Here is a 22,922-nt window from a genome sequence, read left to right as displayed (position 1 = left end):
GTAGCACATATTTAGTTCCATACCCTCTAGATCATTTTGCTTCAGAAATTTAGTCTGGAAAGTTTTGCCTGTAATATACCGAGGATTTCGGCATGTATAGGGGGTGTGTTGTCCATCATTGTTTGTTAATACTGAATCAAACTGAAATAGTCCTAGAATTCTTATTAAATGAATGTTAAACCGGTTGCACCTCCTGGATACCTAAATATCGGGTTTGGATTCACTCGAGTTGATCATAAATTGATAAATAGTGACTAAAACTTGGGATATTCAGGGATATAAAACAGTTTTCAAAAATGGTCATGCCTCCCTTTTGTACCTTTTTTTTTTTTTTTTTTGCACGTGTGGCCGACAACATTAGTATTATAACCTCAATGTAATGTGAAATCCTATGTACATCCGTTCAACATTGTTAGTGGCATGACAAAACCATATGAGACTCTCAAACTCAGTGCTCACATTACTAAATGCAACTACAACAGCACAGACTGCCTAGGCGCCTAACACTAGTGGGTTAGATTCCATCATTCCAATATGACTTCACTCAGTAAGTCATGACCTGCATTGCAAAGCCGGCTGCTCTCAACGCAGAAAACCGAGCATCGCCCAACCCCACTATCAATAACAGTGCATATAACCAGCATTCCGTAATCTTAGTATGGGATGACATATGGCAGAGCATAGACATCTGCAAATTCTAAGTGAACGGCTTTTGCCCACACATGTTCTCCTTCATCTCTGTCACAACATTTATTACAATCACCTTCTTTTGATGAGGAGAGCTTGTTCTCAAACAGCCATTCTGTATCATCAAATTCAGGCGGCTCCTCCATTTTTGGCACCGACAGTATCTGACTCAAATACTTGGTATCGGGATGTGGAGGTGGCGGCTTTGAAGAGGACTTGCTTTTGCGCTTCTCTTTTCCCGAAGTGGATGGAGGTTTCAGTGTAACAGGAGGTGATCCATGAGCCGCAATGGTCCCATTGACATTTCCGACAGTCAATGGTGGTTTTGCTGATTCTTGATGGCCAACCGCCTCATGGACTTTCTGCACATGTTTAATAGCTTTTGTTGTAATAGGAGGTGACCCATGAGCCCCGATGACCCCATTGACATTTCCTCCTATAATTGGAGGCTTTATGGAGACCAAAGAGGATTCTTGAGATCCCGTGTTTCCAGGGACCTTTGCAACAGACAATTCAGAATTTGTTGGGACAGGAGGTGATTGAGCACCCACTGTTCGATTGGGCTTATGTTCCACACCATCCAGCCTAAAGCCATTGGCTGGCTCCGGCTTAGATGCAGCAGACACAGTAATGGTTGCGCTCGATTTCAAGTGCCTTGCATTTTCAGCTGCAGGTTGAGAGGAAATAACAGTTTTCTGCGACTTCTGGGGCCGTGTCTCGTTATCTGCACCATTATGCAGAAAAAAATTTCCTAAGTTAGAGAGCAGAAATAGAGGGAAGAAGGCTGGAGAGTACTAAGATCTTTGACTTGTGGATTTCTAACAATTTATTCCTACAAGATGTCAGAAATATAATCGTCGAGATAATTTGTCGTCCATGCCCAATTTTAGGAGGGGAAGGGAGGCGAGGAGGATAGAGGGAAAGGAGGAAGGGAGTAGAACGGAATACGTTGGAGGAAGTAGAATGCCCATATATTTCCTATGTTGGAGGGATTCTAATTCCCCTTGGAGGAAGGAAAATAGACTCATCCATTTCCCTCCTACCCAATTTGCTAACCAATCAAGGAAAAATGTATTCCTCCCTCTACCTCCCCTCCCTTTCCTTTCAAAATGCCCCATCCAAACAAGCCTCTAATCTCTTGGCATCAAAAGAACAATGACAAAAGTACTTTCAAAACAGCACATTGTCCAAGATACGTCAATTATAACCACCACCTTCCTTATAATGCAAGGTTTTGGGGTTAGATATACTGAACACGATACACAATGAGGCTGTTCTAGGATTGCCCATAAGGCCATAATGACAATTGTGTCGGGCTATGTATGTTAAAAACAAATATGTTGTACAAAAGTGTGTGAAACTCACCATGTAAACTTCCGATTGCTTCAGATTCCTTTCGCTTGCCGGTAATTGTCTCTGCAGACTTGTTACCCATTTTAAAAGAGAGGTGTTTTTTCGAACCGACTGTAGAATCACTGCCATTTTGACCATATTTAGACAGTTCTACAGTACTGTTAGCTTTTCCCTTCATTTTCTCGTCCTCTCTGGGTATACTTCGGCCATCATTCTTCAATGGGATTTTCTTTCTGGTATCTACCGCACCTTTTCCACTATATCCATTCATTTCTATCCCTTCCACCGGTGCCTTCTTACTCGTACCCACAAATCCTGCCACTTCACATTCTTGTGCGGGTTTATTTCGGCCCTCATCCTTGGAAGGAATTTTTTCTCTGTTATCTACAGCACCTTTATCAATATATCCATTCCTTTCTATCCCTTCCGCCGGTGCCTTCCTACTCGTTCCCATAGCTCCCGTCACTTCACATTCTCTTTTCTCCACTTTGATATTATGTACAATTGCCACTTTGGGGACTTTTGACTGATTATTGTCTTTCTGTCCACTCTCCATCCTATTACTACCACTTCCCAATGTGGAGTTTCCTTTTGTTTGGCTAAAAGAGAGAGCATACCCATTTGCCACTTTTCCTGGATTCTGAGCTTTTTGCTGAATAGTAACATTAGCATTCATACCCACTTGGCTGCCAGTTACACCACCTTCATCTCGGATTCTGCGTTCAAGCTCCCGAACAACTGCAGTCTCCTTGGGAGGGTCGACCCGGACACCATCATAACCAAACATCCGAGGTGTACATATTTCTGTTTCTCCTTTGTGCCTCTTTGCATTTTTGTACTTGCTTTTCTCCTCCCTTATAATTCCATTTTGATGTATTTGCATTTCTTTCGCCTCAGTAGACTTACTAATATTGTTCTCCATATGTCTACCATTTGGCACTGTTTTTTGCTCCAACCCATTGCTAAAAATAAACGCAACTTTTGGAAAATTTGACTGATTATTAATCTTCTGTCCATTGACCATCTGATCAAGTCCACCCTTACCTTCGGTCCGGTCAACACCATTTCTCCTACTAGCAACATTATGTACTGTTTGACTCCCTGTTGTGCCATCCACAAAACTGGTTCTCTGCTCGAGCTCTTGAAGGCACGAACTTTGCGGGCTGCTCGGCCCAACTTTCTCCACATTGGACCTGTCACCTTCAAAACTTTTCTCGTCCCGAGACTGTTTCTTCGCATCCTTTTTGGCCCTGTCCTTGTGTTTATGCTTCTCCTTATCCTTCTCCTTCCGCTTTTCCTTGCTCCTTTGTTTGTCCTTTTCACTGCCTTCTTTTTTGTATTTGTCCTTGTCCTTTTTATGCTTTTTCTCTTTATCTTTTTCCTGCGAGATTTTTTTTATTAAGTGCCACATTACACTACAGCATCACAAATTCTGGCACGACACAGAGCACTAGCTTGAAAATAAGCATTTCGTATCACCAGTACAAAGCTCATTGTCCTCTAAACTATTGATAGAGACATTAGATTGAAAGCAAGCAAGACAACAATATACTCTTAAATAGGAAAAGCGCATCACAGAAAGAGAAAAAGGAAAGGAGAACCATATGATATGTTGAAATTGTGAGCTCTATTAGTTCTAATATCACAATTGAAGACAACAGCATACTCTTAAATACCATGGCATGGAGGGCCACGACCACCCTTTCTTTCTTCCTGGCTTTAGTTTTAAGAAGGTGCAAAGGCACACGCCCGCATGTTTTTGTATTTTTAGAACAAACTTTTTTGCATTAAATACCTTTTTTTCACAGAGAGCTAACATGTAAATGAGAAAAAGTGGCATTGAGGAAACAATAAAAGCGGCGAAGATGATTGAGTGTGCGAATATTTGCTCAAAGAAAAAGAACTAGAGGGGAAAAAAAGGTGTGGGAATTCTATACTAGAGCGACCTCCCAACTGTGCTTTATCTACAAGGCACACTTAAGACGCACCAGTGCGTTTAGCTAGTGCCTCACATATCCTTGGGCTTAAGCGAGTCCAAGGTGTGCCTTTCAAACTAAGCTCACGGCTGTACGTTGTTTGTATGCTTCTGTTACAAGGCTCAAAGTTCCTTCAGCATCATTGACAAGCGATGCTCCCCAGAGTATCAACTCAAGATAATATTTCGTATTCAGAACTTCTGATTTTATTTACGGGTGGAATTTGACAGTCAATGTCACCTGATTATGGGAGACTATGCAATTGAGAACGGGTGGCAGTACATGAAGCCAATGAATAAACTGCATTCCCCAAAGGTTTTGCCTTCCTAATTTCCAATCATTCACAGGTGAAGTTGACAGGTGACAGCCTAAGCTAAGCAGTTGAAAATGGTTCAGTCTTCACTCTATAGTCTACATCCGACTGGTGAACCATGTTGGCTACTACGGATGCTATAATGTCCTTTAGGCAACGTCAGTTCCTCTAATTCTTGAATCTTGACATAATTGAAATTAACCATCTAGAGCCTTGCTGGCCAGGATACTCATAACCTTTCACATCTCAACTGAGACTAATTACTTCCAACACCAAACAGAAATATCCGTGTCTAAGGCTTCTAACACTGAGAGCAACAAGCATAGATAAATGTGTCCCAAATTCATGAAGACAAGAAGGGTGGCAGTCCTTTGTCAAGCCTCGTTTGCATGCCGAGTGGCAGAGGAAAAATAAAGACTTCAAAAGTGCTGACTGAAAACATCTCGAACTACGAGATATTAGATATGCAACAAACTCCACACGGCTTCATCTCTTACTTATCAGCATACATTTATTTTCTTTTTCTTTTTTTCATTAGCTATTGGAATTCTTCATCTTGTTGACTGACTAGTCATGTTACTTTGACCATCACTTGAGTCATGTGTTGTTTCTCTGGCACGACACTTTGCTTTAGGTCAAAATGTGAAACCTTTTTACAAAATAGCTATGTCCTACACTTTCAAGTCTCCAACCCTATGATGTGTCACGTGTCCAATTCTTGAACCCAAGCAGGAGAACACAGCTGATTGGTATATCTCTATTTCATGAAGCTCAATGGCTCAAAAAACGAATTTCTTTATCACATAATACTCCCTCTTTTTCATAATAATGTATCGGTCCCATCATTTCCCCTCACATAATGGTGGGACCAATGAACCTTATTGTGAGATAGAGGAAGTATCTATTATCTACAACCTACGGCCAACGCAGACACTGTGAACCAGTTCAAGCGCCTAAAAAGGGCTAGTGGTCTAACAAGAACAGCCCAAGCAAAGCAACTAGTTCTACAGTTCCTGAACTACGCATCATTACAGTGAAGATGATAAGGAGTACCAAGGCTGGTGGTCAATAATGAAGCCATAAGACATAAGATATTATTCGAGATTCGGAACTTAGGAACCAAACTAATCATCGATCTTTCTCTGACCGATACTAAGAGAACTGCTGTGTCACACTGTAGTTGACTGCAATGGTGTCTAATGAAGCCTAGCACAGCCCATTTGAAATTTTGAACAAGGTGAACATAACAAAAGACTACCTACTAGGCTAATATCAATGTTTGCTGCCATAGCATAACATGGATTACTGTTCCGCACTATTTCCACGGGACAAAAATCTGTAAATCGTGGCACGTTTACTATATGTAGCAGGCATATGAATTTTAGAACCTTTGGCCCAATATGCCAATGTGAAACCTAAACATATATAAGCTTGGAAAATTGCCAAGATCACAAGACAATTTGATTAACCGAATTACAGGAAAAGAGATTTCGCCTTAGAAATGGAGCCAATGACTTTGGATGTTTATTATTCTAGATTATGATGGAAAAAATGCTAAAGGGCACATTAAATTGAGTGAGCTTCTTTATATTGTGAATTGACTGTCATTCAATTCAATCCTTGATGCAATTTTTATGAAGGGTCATCGAGAAACCACCTTTGTGTTAAATAACACAAGCATAAGACTACGTCCATTCGACACTCTTACCCACCATTGGTGGGAAGTCTTTTGAGGTACTATGATGATAATGTTGTTGTTCTATAACGAGCACCATGTAAAAAGCCACGCCAACAGACCACTGTGAATAATAGAAAAGCAGATACCAACCTTTGCAAGCAAAGTGACATCTTCGATTCTAAGCTTCTTCTCATATCCAGGAGGTGGAAATGGAAAACAGCGAGACATCCAAAAAGCTGGGATTCGATTAGAGCTTTGCTTGGTTCCAAGTACTGGTGTTCCGATACTGGACCGTACAGCTCTTCATGCACCATATCCCATCTCTCTCGTCTCAAGCTGGATTTCCTTAGCTCGAGTCCTGAACAAAACTCATAAATCCAATAACCAAACTTTCTTCTCACTAATAATTTTAAGAGCAGGAATCGGAATGCTATAAAATTCCAACACATCAAAACAATCATATTCATCATTTTACTAACAACACTAATTATCCAAATTCTGACCAGATAACAGAAGTTCCACCTCTTGTCCAATCACAAGCTCAAATGATCCAATTTATCCTTTCTGCTCTTTACTTGTACAGTCAATTGCGAAATCCTGCTCATTAGCAAAGACCTAGGTCAGCTGAATTTCCTCAAAATATTTTACAGCACTCGAAAACTCGTCTCAGTAACAGGCAACAGACAACATGACCTAGTAAATTATGACCTCTTTCAAAATAACATCACCCAAAAGTCTTTTATCTTAATTTGTGAGAGGAAAATAAGGCAAAACGTAAACTATTGACTGGGAAGGAGGGAATACTTCAATCCTACAAACTTCCCCAATAGTTTACAGCACTCGAAAACTCATATCACTAACAGGCAACAGACAACATGACCTTGTAAATTGTGAACTCTTTCAAAACAACACCACCCAAAAGCCTCCTCTCGGCTCCCTCTGTCCCCGTCAATAGTTCAAATTTACTTTAAATTATGAGAGGAAAATAAAGCAAGACGTAAACTATTGATTGGGACGGAGGGAGTACAGCAATCCTACAAACTTCCCCAATAAACCAAAAAGAATCACACAAATTTCTCATCAATCCTTTTGAAGCCTAACAATCTAAGACTCAAATCCCCAAATTTGATCAAGCAACTCACAATCTCCTTAGCTCCAACAAAAACACTACAAATTTAGCTGTACAACACTTCACCCAATAAAATAAAAAACCCTAATTAATCTAATTAAAACAATCTTTGAAGTTCAATACCCTAAATTTGATTCAATTGATACGATCACACTCAAGAACTAGCTCCCCAATTGATCTGAGCAATACCCAGTACCAAATCAAGCCTTAATTAGCTAAATTAGCTAAAAACATCAACAAAAACACACTTCTTCAAAATCCCATTTCATAATTAACCTCAAAAAACACCAATTACATTTCTAAAATTGTGACAATCCAACAACACAATCTTCCCCAAAATGCGTTATTTTTAAATTTTTTTCACTCCTGTAACAGGAAATCAAAAACCCAATTCGAAAACAAAGCAATGTGAAAAGAAAATTATTAAAAAGTTGAGTTTTTATTCACTAAAAAAAAGAATTTTATTTTTAATTTTGTTGAAAATTCTTCGACTTTTTATATATACCTCTTGTTAAATGAGTCAGATTGGAAATACCCAGATCTTCAATTTCAAGTTTTGATGATAGATTGATAGGTTTTTGACTTCTCTCTCTAGAAATCTGTCTCTTTCTCTCTCTATCCTTATGTTGTGTCCTCACAAAATACCCTAAACCGGTAAACGAGCATGCAGCTAGTTCGTATATATAGGTTGATAGATGTTTTGATAAAATATTACTACTCTCTTTGTCCCGTACGGTCCAGTCAGTTGTTATTATTTGCTTTTTTAATACATGAATTCGCAAAATTCTTTAAAATAATTTTTAATTTATACTATATATATAATTCGGAAACTAAGAGACTTCAATATAATTAAATAAATCTATACAAATTAATTATATTGTATAGTATAATCGACAACGTTGTGTAGCGCTGTGTGATAGACCTGACCAAGAGCTTTCAATGTAAATATTATATAAGCCATGTTCTTTTGGACTGAAATTGTCTGAACTAAACTGAACTGAACTTAATGGAGCTGAACTGAACTGAACTGAACTTAATGGAGCTGAACTGAACTGAACTGATCTGAACTGAACTGAACTGAAATAATAATAAAAAGATTATATTAATAATAATAATACTAATAATAATAAATATTATAATAAAAATAATACCAATAATAATAATAATAATAATAAATATTATTATAATGTTATTCATTAATAATAATAATATATTAATATAATCTAATAATAATATTCTAATAAGATATATAAAAAATAAAATAATAATATAATAATAAAGATAATAATAATAATAATAATAATAATAATAATAATATATTAGTAATATAAATGATAACATTATTAATAATAATATAATATATAAATAATAATAACTAAAAAATAAATAATAATAATATAATAATAATAATAATATGTCTAATATAATAACTTATTAATATAGTAATATTAAATATAATAATAATAATAATAATAATAATAATAAATATGTGATTAATAATATTAATAATAATGAGTATATTAATAAAATAATAACTTCTTAATATAATAATATTAAATATAATAATAATAATAAATATGTTATGAATAATATTAATAATAATGAATATATTAATAAAATAGTAAATAAAATATAATAATAATAATAATAATAAATATATTAAATATAAATATAATAATATAAACAATACGAATAAATTATTAATAAATATAATAGTAATATAATAAATATAAAAATAATATAATAATAATAATAACAACAACAACAACAACAACAACAACAACAACAACAACAACAATAGTAAATACATTAATATAAAAATAATAATAATGATGTCAATAAGAATAATAATAGTAATGTTGAAATAAACTAATATGAACTGAACTGAACTGAACTGAACTGATCTGAACTGAACTGAACTGAACTGAATTGAACTGAATGGAACTGAACTGAACTGAACTGAACTGAATGGAGCTGAACTGAACTGAACTTATTAGAACTGGAATTAAGTCCAAAAGAACAGGCCATAGTTTTGGTTGAAATATACATTTAGAGAACACAAGAATACGATGTCCTACTGATATTAATTACTATAAAGATGTTAATTATTTAACATACACAAATATAATAATATAAGTATGTTATATTTTAAAACTATTAAAAGGTAAATAAATCAAGCTAGATTTTCAAAAAATATAATATTCCATAATTATTTCGATTTGATTTAATGTATATATGTAATATATTTATATAAATAAGCCTCTTAAAATTGCATGCCTAAATAATTTTGTTAATAGTGAAAAGAATTGTAGTAACATTTGATCTAGTAATATGATAGTAATCACTCATTTGAATTGTCAGAGTAACAATATTAGCCGCAAGCAGGAAAAGTGAAAGTAATAGAAGGAACAACGGGAGTAGTGAAATTATCAATACTAATGTGGCAGTAGTGAAAGTAACAATAACTACGTAACAATAATTACAGCGGGAATAGTAAAAGTAACAATAGTAATAACGAATGTAATAAAAGTAACAATACTAACAATAAAAGGAAGTATATATGAATAATTAGCTAACCATCGATTAAAGTAAAATATTAATAGCGGGAGCAGTGTATTTGTCTCATAACTTATTTCATCGTAATATTAAGATATGTCATAGAAAAATATATTAATGATAAATTTATAAGTTATGCAACTTTAAAGTAGTTTTATTTAATTGAAAATAAATTTTAATTCTAAATAGAGGTAGCCCGGGCGAGGCCGGGCCCATATACTAGTATATAACGTAAAATATAGTGATGTGGGATCTTGTTTTATTTGTGTTAGTGAGTACATTAAGGCCGCGTGGTTGTCATACGTGAATTAATTTGCCATGATTTTACAAAACACATGAATTGGTCAATTCAAGTGACTTGCCCAAAACTCGTATGGTTGACATCCGGGAGTTGAATTGACACAGAAGTTACCAATTACGTAATCAATTACCTATGAAGGAGTTGACAATTCATGGAAAAAAAATCCCGTGATTTGGGGTAACCAAACATCTCCCATATATTTTTCCAAATTATGGGATTTTCCAATTCACACATTTTTATGGGGTAACCATACGAGGCCTAAGATTATCAAAATTTTATAATTTTCAAAATAAAAATATGAAAGTAAAGATATTAACGAAATGAAATGAGCATTGTCAAACGTGCAAAAGGTAAATGACAACAATTAACTAGGACGAAGAGAGTACCTAATATCGAATTTAGGTGTGTAGGTTAAAATTGTCGAACTAAGGCCAAATAGTATAACGAATATGCGAATAAAAAAAGTAAAGTGCGAATAAAGTAAATGACACGAGAAATTATGGATGCGGAAATGCAAAAGACCGTGGGAAGACTCGGAATCCCGCCAATTAGGCATAATGACGAGAGGAGTACATGTTTAGAGCAGCAAGAATGTAATTTTGTTTGCGAATGGTGCTGAGTTGTTACTTAGTATTGCTTTCTTGCTTAGTATATTATGGAATATGAGAGTGTGTGGTCTCTTGGATGTCTTCTATGTAACACCCCCTCATACCAAGGTGCCTTACCAGGACCACCCTACCATGAAAGTGTGTTACCATCTCGGTTTCCCGAGGTTAGTACATATCAAAAGCGTCTGGACTGAGCACATTTATTAAATGCCATAAAGGGTTAAAGTTTACATCAACCAAAATCCAAAAACTGATTCAACAAATACAACTCCAATGTCTGACAACTAGTGAAATCAAAACTAAGACTCGAACGGTGATGCTATGACTGGTAATGACAACGCTCCCATGACTGCCCCAAGCTCACCATTAGCAATACCTGTCAAGCCTGCTCACCATCCCCGAATGGATCACCGCAGATTCCACAACAATAACGGGGTCAGTATTACTCAATCAATATAAGACAAACAGACGAGATACCCAGCTGATCATCCTCCAACTCCAATCTCCCGATCTCACACAGTAACCGACTACACACCGAAGTGTGTAGCCCTGCCAGATTACCCATCGCAACAGGTAATCCTCGCCGCCAGTGGGTGACCGCAGCCGCTCCCACCTAGTCCAACTCATCAACGAGCGACTAACAATCCCTGTCCCTTAATGTGCACATCCCCTCCCGTGGCGGGTTCCACGGAGGGCGAACTAGGGTGTGAAGCCACTCCCGTAAGTGACTCCACCACAACCACAATCACACAACATCACAGCCGTCACATCATCCCCACATCAACACCGTCACCACAACACTCATACTCTGATGATCAGCAGATAACAATATTTACAAAACAACATGTCTTAACAATGAACAGTAAACTGAGTAGGGAAATCCTACCTTAACAATCAACAGAAGAATGAAACTCGGACAATCAGAAAGGCTCCTCTACGAAGTCTTATCCTATACAATAATCACATAACACAATTACACATTGCACAAACCCCCATATTCCCAATTCCATATATGTATACAGTAACCCCAAAGAATACAAATAACATAGAGATAGAACTTACCAACAGTAGAATGAGGAATTATACGCAAGAACCACGAATATTACACACACAACGATGTTATGGGATGATTAGGAAATGATTAGGGAGTGATTAGGGTAAACGTAGAAATGATGAAGTTTGAAATAAGGTTTTAGAAACTGACGCGGGATATAAAAATAACCTTAAACATTCCCTAATCAAACCGTCAAAATACGCTTCGCCAGACCGGATACTCGGTCGAGTAAAGTGTATACTCGGCCGAGTATCCTCTACTCGGTCGAGTATCCACTATACTCGGCAGTAGTATTACTCAAGGCGAAACACACCATACCAACAGCACTACTCGGCCGAGTAGGCTCTACTCGGTCGAGTAGTCACTTAAGAAAATCCGTAGTATTACAGTCTTCCCCCCTTAAAAAGAACTTCGTCCCGAAGTTCACACTCCACCCCAAAACAAGACACTACACAACGCAAAAAGACTACACTAACAAGCACTTACCAACGCCAAAGAACCACACAAGACACCACAAAACTCACTAACCCGACTCAAAATAAGACAAAACACAACCACGACCATCTCCTACCCCTCTAAAAAGACAACGGTTACGTCCCCGTAACCAAACATACCTGATCAAAAAGACTAGGAAAACGTTCTCGCATGGCTTCCTCGGGTTCTCATGTGGCCTCTTCCACATTATGATTAGACCAAAGGACCTTGAGTAAGACCGTCTCACCATTTCTTGTCTTACGAACCTTGCGATCAAGAATCTCTTAGGAATCTCGGCGTAGGACAAGGATTTATCAAGCTCGATGTTCTGCATCTCAAGGATATACGATGGATCACTCACATATTTCCGAAGCTGAGAAACATGGAAAACATTGTGGACTCTATCCAAAGCTGGTGGCAAGGCTAATCTGTAGGCTACTTCGCCTATACGGTCCAAAATCTCATAAGGACCTATGAACTTTTGGCTTAGCTTACCTCTCTTCCCAAATCTCATCACACCTCGCATAGATCTCCATGTCAAAAGGACCTTGTCACCTACTGCGAACTCAATGTCCCTGCAGTGTAAATCGGCATAGCTCTTCTGACGATCTTGAGCTGCTCTCATCTTTTGCCGAATTAACTGGACTTGCTCAACCATATCTGTGCACATTTTTGTGGCCCTAAAACCCTTTGTCTCGAACTATCATACCAACAAACTGGACTTCGGCACTTCCGGCCATACAAAGCCTCAAAAGGTGCCATCCCGATGCCCGTATGATAACTGTTGTTGTATGAAAACTCGATCAGATCAAGCCTGTCTTCCCAGCTGCCCCAAACTCCATAACACATGCCCTCAACATGTCCTCTAAGGTCTTGATGGTTCGTTCCGCCTGACCATCAGTTGCTGGATGAAAGGTTGTACTCATCTTCAAGGTTGTACCCATCAACTCCTGCCGTTCTTGCCAAAACTTAGATATGAACCTCGCATCACGATCAGAAACGATATCTTTAGGTATACCATGTAACCGAACCACATGCCTCCTGTAACCCAGTGTCAGCTGCATCTTAGACCAAGTATCTTTCATAGGAACAAAGTGAGCTGACTTGGTTAACCGATCAACAATTACCCAGATCATGTTGTTGCCTTGCTGTGACCTAGGCAACCCCACAATGAAGTCCATAGAGATTGACTCCCATTTCCACTCAAGTACTTCCAAAGATTGTATCTTACCTTGAGGTCTCCTTTGTTCACCCTTGACCCTTTAACATGTCAAACATCTGGCCACAAACTCAGCTACATCTTTCTTCATGTTTGACCACCAGAAAGTCTTCTTAAGATCTTTGTAAAGCTTGTCACCACCCGGGTGAACTGAATAAGGAGTACAGTGAGCCTCCGTCAAGATCACTCTCCTCAACTCTGCATCCTCAAGGACACACCATCTCCCATCAAAACGAACACTCCCATCTGTATGGATAGAAAACCTGGAAACCGTCCCACTCTCTACTCTTGACTTCCACTCTTGAATCTTAGGATCAAGCTCCTGCTTACTCTTGATGTTCTCATACAACTCTGGCTCGATCGTCAAATCCCCGATGGTATCTCCCTTCCTTATCATAAAGATCCCCATCCTAGACATCTCATCCCTCAGCTTTAACAAGGACATGGCTGTACATAGCGAATGAACGCTCTTCCTACTCAGAGCATCTGCAACAACATTAGCCTTACCCTCGTGGTAGATGATCTCCATGTCATAGTCTCCGATAAGTTCCATCCACCGTCTCTGTCGCATGTTAAGCTCTTTCTGAGTGTAGATATTCTTTAAGCTCTTATGATCAGAAAACACCTTAAAGGTTGCTCCATAAAGATAGTACCTCCAAATCTTAAGAGCGAAAACAACTGCACCCAGCTCCAGATCATGAGTAGGGTAGTTCTCCTCATATGGCTTCAGCTGCCTCGAAGCATAAGCGATGACTTTCCCTGCCTGCATCAAAACACAACCAAGACCATTCTTTGAAGCATCGGTATATACCTCAAAGTTCTCACATCCTTCTGGCAAAGCTAGGATAGGAGCTGTGGTCAAGCGTTCCTTTAAGGTCTGAAACGCCGTCTCACAACTCTCGTCCCAAGCAAATCTGGTCTCTTTCTTCATCAAAGACGTCATGGGCCATGCTATGGTAGAGAAATATTTCACGAATCTTCTGTAGTAACCAGCAAGGCCTAAGAAACTCCGAATCTCAGCAACATTCTTCGGTGATTCCCACTTTGTTACGGCCTCAATCTTACTAGGATCCACAGATACCCCCTTCTTAGATATCACATGGCCTAGAAAAACCACTTCCTCCAACCAGAACTCACACTTAGATAGCTTGGCATAAAGTTGATTCTCTCTCAGAGTCTGCAAGACTATCCTCAAGTGCTCCTCATGCTCTTCTTTAGTTTTAGAATAGACTAAGATATCGTCGATAAAGACAACCACGAACTCGTCCAAGAACGGTGTATTGATCCGGTTCATCAAATCCATGAAAGCTGCTGGTGCATTGGTCAACCCAAAAGGCATCACCACGTACTCATAGTGACCATATCTAGATCGGAACGCTGTCTTAGGAATATCCTCATCTGTTATCCTCAACTGGTGATAGCCTGACCGTAGATCAATCTTGGAAAACACACCTGCTCCACTCAGCTGATCAAACAGGTCATCAATCCTAGGCAAAGGATACTTGTTCTTCACTGTGACATGATTCAGCTCTCGATAATCGATGCACAGTCTCATACTCCCATCTTTCTTCTTTACAAAAAGAAAGGGCTGCCCACGGTGACACACTAGGCACGATATAACCCTTGCTTAGCAACTCATGTATCTGCTTTTTCAACTCTGCTAACTCTTTAGGTGCCATACGGTAAGGTGCTTTGGATATCGGACCTGTTCCCGGTTTAAGCTCCACGCTGAAATCAACATCCCTCTTGGGAGGCAAACTCGGTATCTCCTCAGGAAAGACATCTTCGAACTCCCTCACCACAGGTATCTCAGACACTGTCGGTGGCTCTACTCGGTCATCCCTCACATGACAGAGAATCAAGGGACACTTCTTCCTCAAACATGACTTTAAAGTCATCACAGCTATGAACTTACACTTATGTTTCACCACAAACCCTCTATAAGACACCCTAACACCCTTAGGCCCCTTTAAAGACACTCTCTTCTCACGACAATCTATCCACGGCATCATACTTACCCACCAATCCATCCCGACAATCACCTCAAACCCATCCATAGGAAACTCTATCAGATCTATCGGTAAATCTACCCCTCCAACCACCATAGACACACCCTTATACAACTTGAGACATGACACCGACTCCCCTAAAGGTATGAACACATCATCTTTTACAACCTCAAACTTACCCAAACCCATAGACATGGCATGACCCTTAGACACAAAAGAGTGTGTAGCCCCTGAATCAAACAAAATAAAGGATGGTATATTATGAACAAGAAAGGTACCGGTAACTACATGAGCATCATCCTGTGCTTCCTGTTTGTCCATCATGAAAAGCTTCCCCTTTGTTTTTTGTCCTCCACCCTGAATTGAAGCATTGGAGGTACTTGGCTTGTTCTTGAATCCTGGGTGGTCTTTGTTGTTCGAGCGTTTATATGACCCACCACCACTGCGGTTATAACTGCCCTGGTAGCACTGTCCACCTTTGTTGCCCCACGATCCTCCCGGTCGGTTACTAGCAAAACTCTGAGTTGGCCTCTGAGAGAAATTCCCTTCCGAGCTCCCGAACCGATCGGGCACGTAACTCGTGCATTCCCGTCTCTGTGGCCTACACCACCACGGTTGAAGCATGTAAGGTTAGAGTTGTCACTCACACTCCGACCTCCATTCTTTCCCCAACCACGAGATCCCCTCGAGAAACCAGCTCCACGGAAAAAGCCTTTGCATGATTGAAGTTCCCTTTCTTGTTGGCCGATCGATTTGCTTCCTTCCTTTGTCGGCCTTTCTCTTTTCAGAGAAGATCCTCTCATCAATATCTCTTGAGAGATCCACCATTTTCTCAGCTTGGCCCGCTCTCAGGTACACTTCCTTGAGGTCAGTAGCAACCCCAGCTAGCATACGACTCACGATCTTGGCAGATAAACCCCTCTCAAAACGGAGAGCTAAACCCCTCGGTCCCAGCTGCATGTCGTCAACATAACTAGATAGCTCCATAAACCGATGATAGTAGTCGGTGATTGTCATCTCCTCGAGTCATGGTGAATGAATCAAACTCGGATCTCATCTTGTGTCGGATGTGCTCCGGCCTGGCGCTCTCTCATAGCGCTCTTCAACCCGGACGAGGAATAGCTCCCGGACCCTCGGCTGGTAATAAGCTCTAGTATCTTCCTTGACGTTTTGCCACCAAAGCTATGACTTCACCTCTCGGGTAGTACACTACCTGCTCAACGATCATGTCTTCGGGGCACTTAACCATTTCCATGAGAGCTTCAATCTCACGGTGCCACTTCTCGAGTAGCTTTGGTTCACCTACCCCTTCATATGTGGGAGGGTTGAAGCGAGCAATGATGATGCTGAGCTGAGTAGCATCCATCGGCTTCTCATTCCCTTTTCCCACATTTCGGAGAGCTTCAAGGAGAGGCTCTTGTTGCTCAATCATGCGAGCAACCTCATCAAGAGTCATCTCATAAGCTTGGATCTGTGCGGGGGTTCTTTTGGGCGGCATTTTGAGCTGATAAGAAACAAGGAAACGTAAGCACAAAAGCCTACGGCTCAAAATGTAACACTCTTCCGCCAAAGGAACACTCGGCCGAGTATACTACAATACTCGGTTGAGTAACGACTACTCGGTCGAGTATCCTAGATACTCGGTCGGGTATTCGACTCCAGTAGCTAATGTCAAAAACCCAGAAACAACACTCGGTCGAGTAAAAACAATACTCGGCCGAGTAGTCACTACTCGGTCGAGTATACCTTCTTACTCGGTCGAGTAAACACATCTGATAGCCATTGCTACTCTCGCCAAACAATACTCGGTCGAGTGCTTGGTTACTCGCCGAGTACTCCTACTCGGTCGAGTGCACCTTACTGCTCGGCCGAGCCATACTGTAGACGGGTTTAAACAGTAAAAGTCCCCTATCATGCTTTCTATTTCCCCCAACAAACATGTATCAACAGGAACTGACTACCACATTATAACATATAATCATACAAATCATGCACAAGCTAAATCCGTTACACCAAAAGTTCACAAACCCGTCCCCTCAACTATTTCTCAAATCACCAAACCACAAATCCAACATATACATTTCTCAACCATCAATTATCATCAACAGGAACCTTCACAAACATGCACATACAAGACACAACTCTCATCACACTTCCCCATATGACCGGCTCGAGTTAATGAGGGCCAAATTGCGACTCCGGGACGTCTCCCGAGTCTTTGCGGTAGCTCCAAATAACTCCCTCCGGGTTCATTTTATTTAGACTCCCTAATTTCATTAGATTCATTTGTTAGGTGCCGAAATCTTCGGCTCTGATACCACTTTGTAATACCCCCTCATACCAAGGTGCCTTACCAGGACTAACCTACCATGAAAGTGTGTTACCATCTCGGTTTCTCGAGGTTAGTACATATCAAAAGCGTCTGAACTGAGCTCATTTATTAAATGCCAGAAAGGGTTAAAGTTTACATCAACCAAAATCCAAAAACTGATTCAACAAATACAACTCCAATGTCTGACAACTAGTGAAATCAAAACTAAGACTCGAACGGTGATGCTATAACTGGTGATGACAACGCTCCCATGACTGCCCCAAGCTCACCATTAGGAATACCTGTCAAGCCTGCTCACCATCCGCGAATGGATCACCGCAGATTCCACAACAATAACGGGGTCAGTATTACTCAATCAATATAAGACAAATAGACGAGATACCCAGCTGATCATCCTCCAACTCCAATCTCCCGATCTCACACAGTAACCGACTACACACCGAAGTGTGTAGCCCTGCCAGATTACCCATCGCAACAAGTAATCCTCGCCGCCAGTGGGTGACCGTAGCCGCTCCCACCTAGTCCAGCTCATCAACGAGCGACTAACAATCCCTGCCCTTTAATGTGCACATCCCCTCCCGGGGCAGGTTCCACGGAGGGCGAACTAGGGTGTGAAGCCACTCCCGTAAGTGACTCCACCACAACCACAATCACACAACATCACAGCCGTCACATCATCCCCACATCAACACCGTCACCACAACACTCATACTCCGATGATCAGCAGATAACAATATTTACAAAACAACATGTCTTAACAATGAACAGTAAACTGAGTAGGGAAACCCTACCTTAACAATCAACAGAAGAATGAAACTCGGACAATCAGAAAGGCTCCTCTACTAAGTCTTCTCCTATACAATAATCACATAACACAATTACACATTGCACAATCCCCCATATTCCCAATTCCATATATGTATACAGTAATCCCAAAGAATACAAATAACATAGAGATAGAACTTACCAACAGTAGAATGAGGAATTATACGCAAGAACCACGAAGATTACACACACAACGATGTTATGGGATGATTGGGAAATGATTAGGGAGTGATTAGGGTAAACGTAGAAATGATGAAGTTTGAAATAAGGTTTTAGAAACTGACGCGGGATATAAAAATAACCTTAAACATTCCCTAATCAAACCGTCAAAATACGCTTCGCCAGACCGGATACTCGGTCAAGTAAAGTGTATACTCGGCCGAGTATCCTTTACTCGGTCGAGTATCCACTATACTCGGCCGAGTATTACTCGGCAGAACCGAAACACACCATACCAACAACACTACTCGGCCGAGTAGGCTCTACTCGGTCGAGTAGTCACTTAAGAAAATCCGTAGTATTACATTCTACTCCTTTTATAATCTCTTTCCCGCAGACTAGGCTACCTCCCCATCCTTCTTTTTTTCTCCAATTCCTCCAACGCCTCTAAACCTTGAATAGTCGTGGTTGACCTCCTCACTTAATAAACACATGTAGCTGAAATCCCTTTCTGATCTCCACATTAAACATCAGAAATCCAGTCCACCTTTGTCTCGTCGAATCTCTTAATGCCACATTGATGCCTTAAAGAATTGTTGATTCTAGCCCAACACGTTGTCCTAAAATTCTTGCACAAGTTTGTCTGTTTTGGCAGACATCTTTTAAAATCAACTAGAAAATATTTTCGAAATCTACTTTGAATATGGCAAATTCCTCAAAAAGTTGAAACATCCCTAGTACTTCATAGGAATTTCTAAGAAAATTCTAAGTTTTTGAAAGTAAACTGGAAGACTTTTTAGAAAGATGTTTAACCAATTTCAGAATGATGAACTTTAAAAAATGACACGGTGAATTACAAACCTTATTGTAAAGTGATTAAGCACGAAAACCGCTTTACATAAAATCATATAGTTAAAAAGACTTTACCAAAAAAAAATTGTTAGAAATGTGTCGTGCAGACCATGTCGGTCTTCAGGTGAAATACCTCTTTAGGTGGATAGTGTTAAAGCCTAAAGGTCTTATGTGTGATTTTGCCTTCTAGCGTCACAAGTATGTATGATCTATTGCCTAATGCCTACTATAATTTCCACTTGGTAGAATCCTTCCTAATTATAGGCAAATTTCTCTATGTGCCGGTTCCTTATGTTTTGTAAAACTTTCTTGAGGCCCAAGTCTCCTACCTAAAAGATTCTTACACTACTACAGATACAGGCTATAACAACGAGTAAAAACCGTTGTAAAAACAAAAAGTGGACGTTGTTAAAGCGGCCGTTGTAAAAGGTATTTACAACGGCTGGGTTATTTACTAAAACCGTTGTGGAAACTTTTCACAACGGTCAAAAGCCGTTGTTGTTGCGAGTAAGTCGTTGTGGAAAGTTTAACAAACTTTTGGTGGGAAAGATATAACAACGGTTATAATATAAAAAACCGTTGTTGTATCTTTCCCACCAAAATTGTGAAGACTTTTAACAACGGGTATACGGAACATAACCGTTGTTGAAATTGTTAGTAACAACGGTTCTTCTTTTAAAACCTGTTGTTGAATATTATGCGCGGGTATTTGTGAAAGGTATTTACAACGGTTCTTCTTTTAAACATGTTGTTGAATATTATGCGTGGGTATTTGTGAATGTTATTTACAACGGTTTTTGTTTAAGTAACCGTTTTTATTACATTTTCCTAATTTTTTTAAAATTAAATTTATTTCATGCCATTCAAAATCCTGCGCATATATCGAAGCGACATATATCGCATTTGGGTTCATCGAGAATGAATAGATATAATTCATCTTTCAGATTAATTCATACTAACAACAACAGCATCATACTTACAATTGACAACAACAGCAACATCATAATTCATACTAACAACAATTTACAAAGATCATTCCCTAACTTCAACAAAAAATTTACTAAACCGATCTGATCTAAGCTCTAAGCTAAGTATCATGCATTTAGTCTTCATTGCAATGATCTAAGACGTATTTGCCCAACATGTCCCTTACCTCGTCTATTTGTTGCTTTTGAACTCAGGTAATAGATGTTGCGCGTTGATTACATACTGCGGAAAAAAAACAAAGACATACAAGACATTATTATAACAACATACATCATTATGAAAACATAAGCTCTAATTTAAAAAAAGTAATAAACACATTATGAAATTACTAACCTTTTCTGGAATAAGGATATATCTTCGCATGATAACCTCCAACATGAACCGACAAACGTAGTATCCACATTGTATACTATCCGGCTGGCGAGGGACCTATATTATTACATAAAAAACGAAGAGAAGAGAAAGCCCACATCAGAATCTTGCACTTTAGGTATTGTATTTGCGCACGTATTATTATTAAAGACAGATTTTTGCACTTAAGGTATTGTATTTGAGCACGTACCCCTGTTATTGTAATAAAAGTAGGGCCATCATCAGAATATTTCGTGGGTTGATCCTCGTTAGCTCTTTTCTTCTCAAAGGCCCTTTTTTTATATTAAAAAAAGAGAGGCAGAAACTCATATTTTTGGGGCAAAAATGAGCGTTTTGCTACAAATAAAAATTGAAACTTAATGTTATTAAAAATAAATTCGTATTATAGACTTACTTAATAATCAAGCCCTTAAAGGTCTCGCTTGGTTCTTTATGCAAAGAGTCCAACCAAAAAACTTTCTTCTTGCTCAGCATGATGGCTGCTAGCACCCAATGACTCCTACATACATCAAGAGACATCAACATTATTAACAAGTACATATATTAGTTATGAAAATGCAATTGTAGGGGGAAACGTAATGCTAATGATGTATTACACGATTTCAATATAAGGGGCAAAAACCAGCTTTTTGGTTGTCGCCAATTGCCGAGCAATATAATCTACCCGATCTTCGAACGTAAACAACGATATGCATAGATAAAATATAAGGGCACAAGAATCCGTATTGATCACATGGAATCTTGTTCTCGGGGATCACTCTGAATTTCAATATCCTACATTATTACGGTATTAATTCCGGTATTTAAAACACTATCTAGTCAGAATATTAGAATATGAAATGATTTATTAAGTAACTTACTTCATCCAAACAAATAGGTGTTGGACATCAATCTCGTCAAGGCCAGCCCAAATGGCTAGCAGCTCCCATGACAGAATTGCTTCGCGCTTAACCCCTAAAATATCCTCCTCGAGCGGAATAATTATCAATTGCTCATTTTCTATGCGATGGCTAGCCTCCGAATACAGTTTCCTCATCGTCACCGTTCTTAATTTTAGCATGAATTCATTCCCAGAAAATTTAGTGGAGTTTATACTCCTAACATCTTTCAGTGCGGGGAAATAATGCTTCTCTCTTTTTGTGCTACTACCGCCAGCCTATACATGTAGATAATTAAAATAATAAAAAATCCAAAGGTAACATATCCTAGCTAGCTAGTTGGAGTAATAAAAATAAAAGAGTACTTAACTAAATACCTCATCAACCTGCTCTTTCAATGATGTGCCCTACACAAAATTTCCAAGCTTTTTAGAAATACAGAAAAAATATAAATAAAGGGAGGTTTTTCCAAAAATGGAGAAGTTAACCTCATCAAATTGTTGTTTCGACGAGGTAGTTGGCATGTCTGGGGACTTAGGCTTATCCGGCTTCTCCGAATTTTTTGTTCCTTACACAAAATTTCCATGCTTTTTAGAAATACAGAAAAAATATAAATAAAGGGAGGTTTTTAAAAAAAATGGATAAGTTAACTAAATGCCTCATCAAGTTGTTGTTTCGACGAGGTAGTTGGCATGTCTGGGGACTTAGGCTTATCCGGCTTCTCCGGCTTTTTTGTTCCCTACAAAAAAATAACATATAAATTTAACATATAAAAACATTTAACATATAAAAATTTAACATATTAAGGTATTTTTTCTAACCCCAACTGCTTTCGGTTGAGGCGGAGACGAACGAGGCAGGAAGATGTGAGATTCAGGCCATTGGATGAAACTTCCAACCGCATCTGCCAGAATGGTAATGTCATCACGAACTGGGACGGGCAGTTGAAAGTTTTCATGGCCTTCAAAGACTTGAGTTATCTCCACTTTTCTATGATTCGGCAAAATTTTTTCGCCATGAACCAATAAAGTTTCCGCTGATTTGGTGGGCAAGTCTACGAGACCCCGGCCAACACGCACAAGTGGTTTCTCGGATTTAGGGTCAGTAAGAATAACTACCCTCCTGTTTACGGCCTGAAGAATACACATACATTATATATT

The 22,922-nt window shown here is 39.1% G+C and overlaps 1 protein-coding gene across 3 annotated transcripts; it reads right to left on the bottom strand.

The window, feature by feature from the left end:
• Positions 1–287: 287 nt before the first annotated feature.
• LOC141607225 (uncharacterized) lies at positions 288–7,790 on the bottom strand. Of its 3 annotated transcripts, none has more exons than XM_074426586.1 (5): positions 7,642–7,790; positions 6,511–6,604; positions 6,158–6,365; positions 2,053–3,421; positions 288–1,411 (listed from the first exon to the last, which is right to left on the bottom strand). In XM_074426586.1, exons 3-5 carry the CDS (start codon positions 6,233–6,235, stop codon positions 654–656), a joined length of 2,205 nt encoding a protein of 734 aa, XP_074282687.1. In that variant the 5' UTR covers positions 6,236–6,365; positions 6,511–6,604; positions 7,642–7,790; the 3' UTR covers positions 288–653. The 3 variants fall into 3 exon arrangements, with proteins under 3 accessions (XP_074282687.1, XP_074282694.1, XP_074282690.1); XM_074426593.1 differs by having other exon boundaries at positions 6,158–6,437; positions 6,530–6,604; positions 7,642–7,789; XM_074426589.1 differs by having other exon boundaries at positions 6,530–6,604; positions 7,642–7,789.
• Between the last annotated feature and the right edge of the window lie 15,132 nt (positions 7,791–22,922).

Source organism: Silene latifolia, chromosome 1 (assembly GCF_048544455.1).
Source record: "Silene latifolia isolate original U9 population chromosome 1, ASM4854445v1, whole genome shotgun sequence".
Classification (NCBI taxonomy): Eukaryota; Viridiplantae; Streptophyta; class Magnoliopsida; order Caryophyllales; family Caryophyllaceae; genus Silene; species Silene latifolia.
The sequence above is the reverse complement of the archived record's forward strand: the minus strand, read 5'-3'. Positions and strand labels throughout refer to the sequence as shown.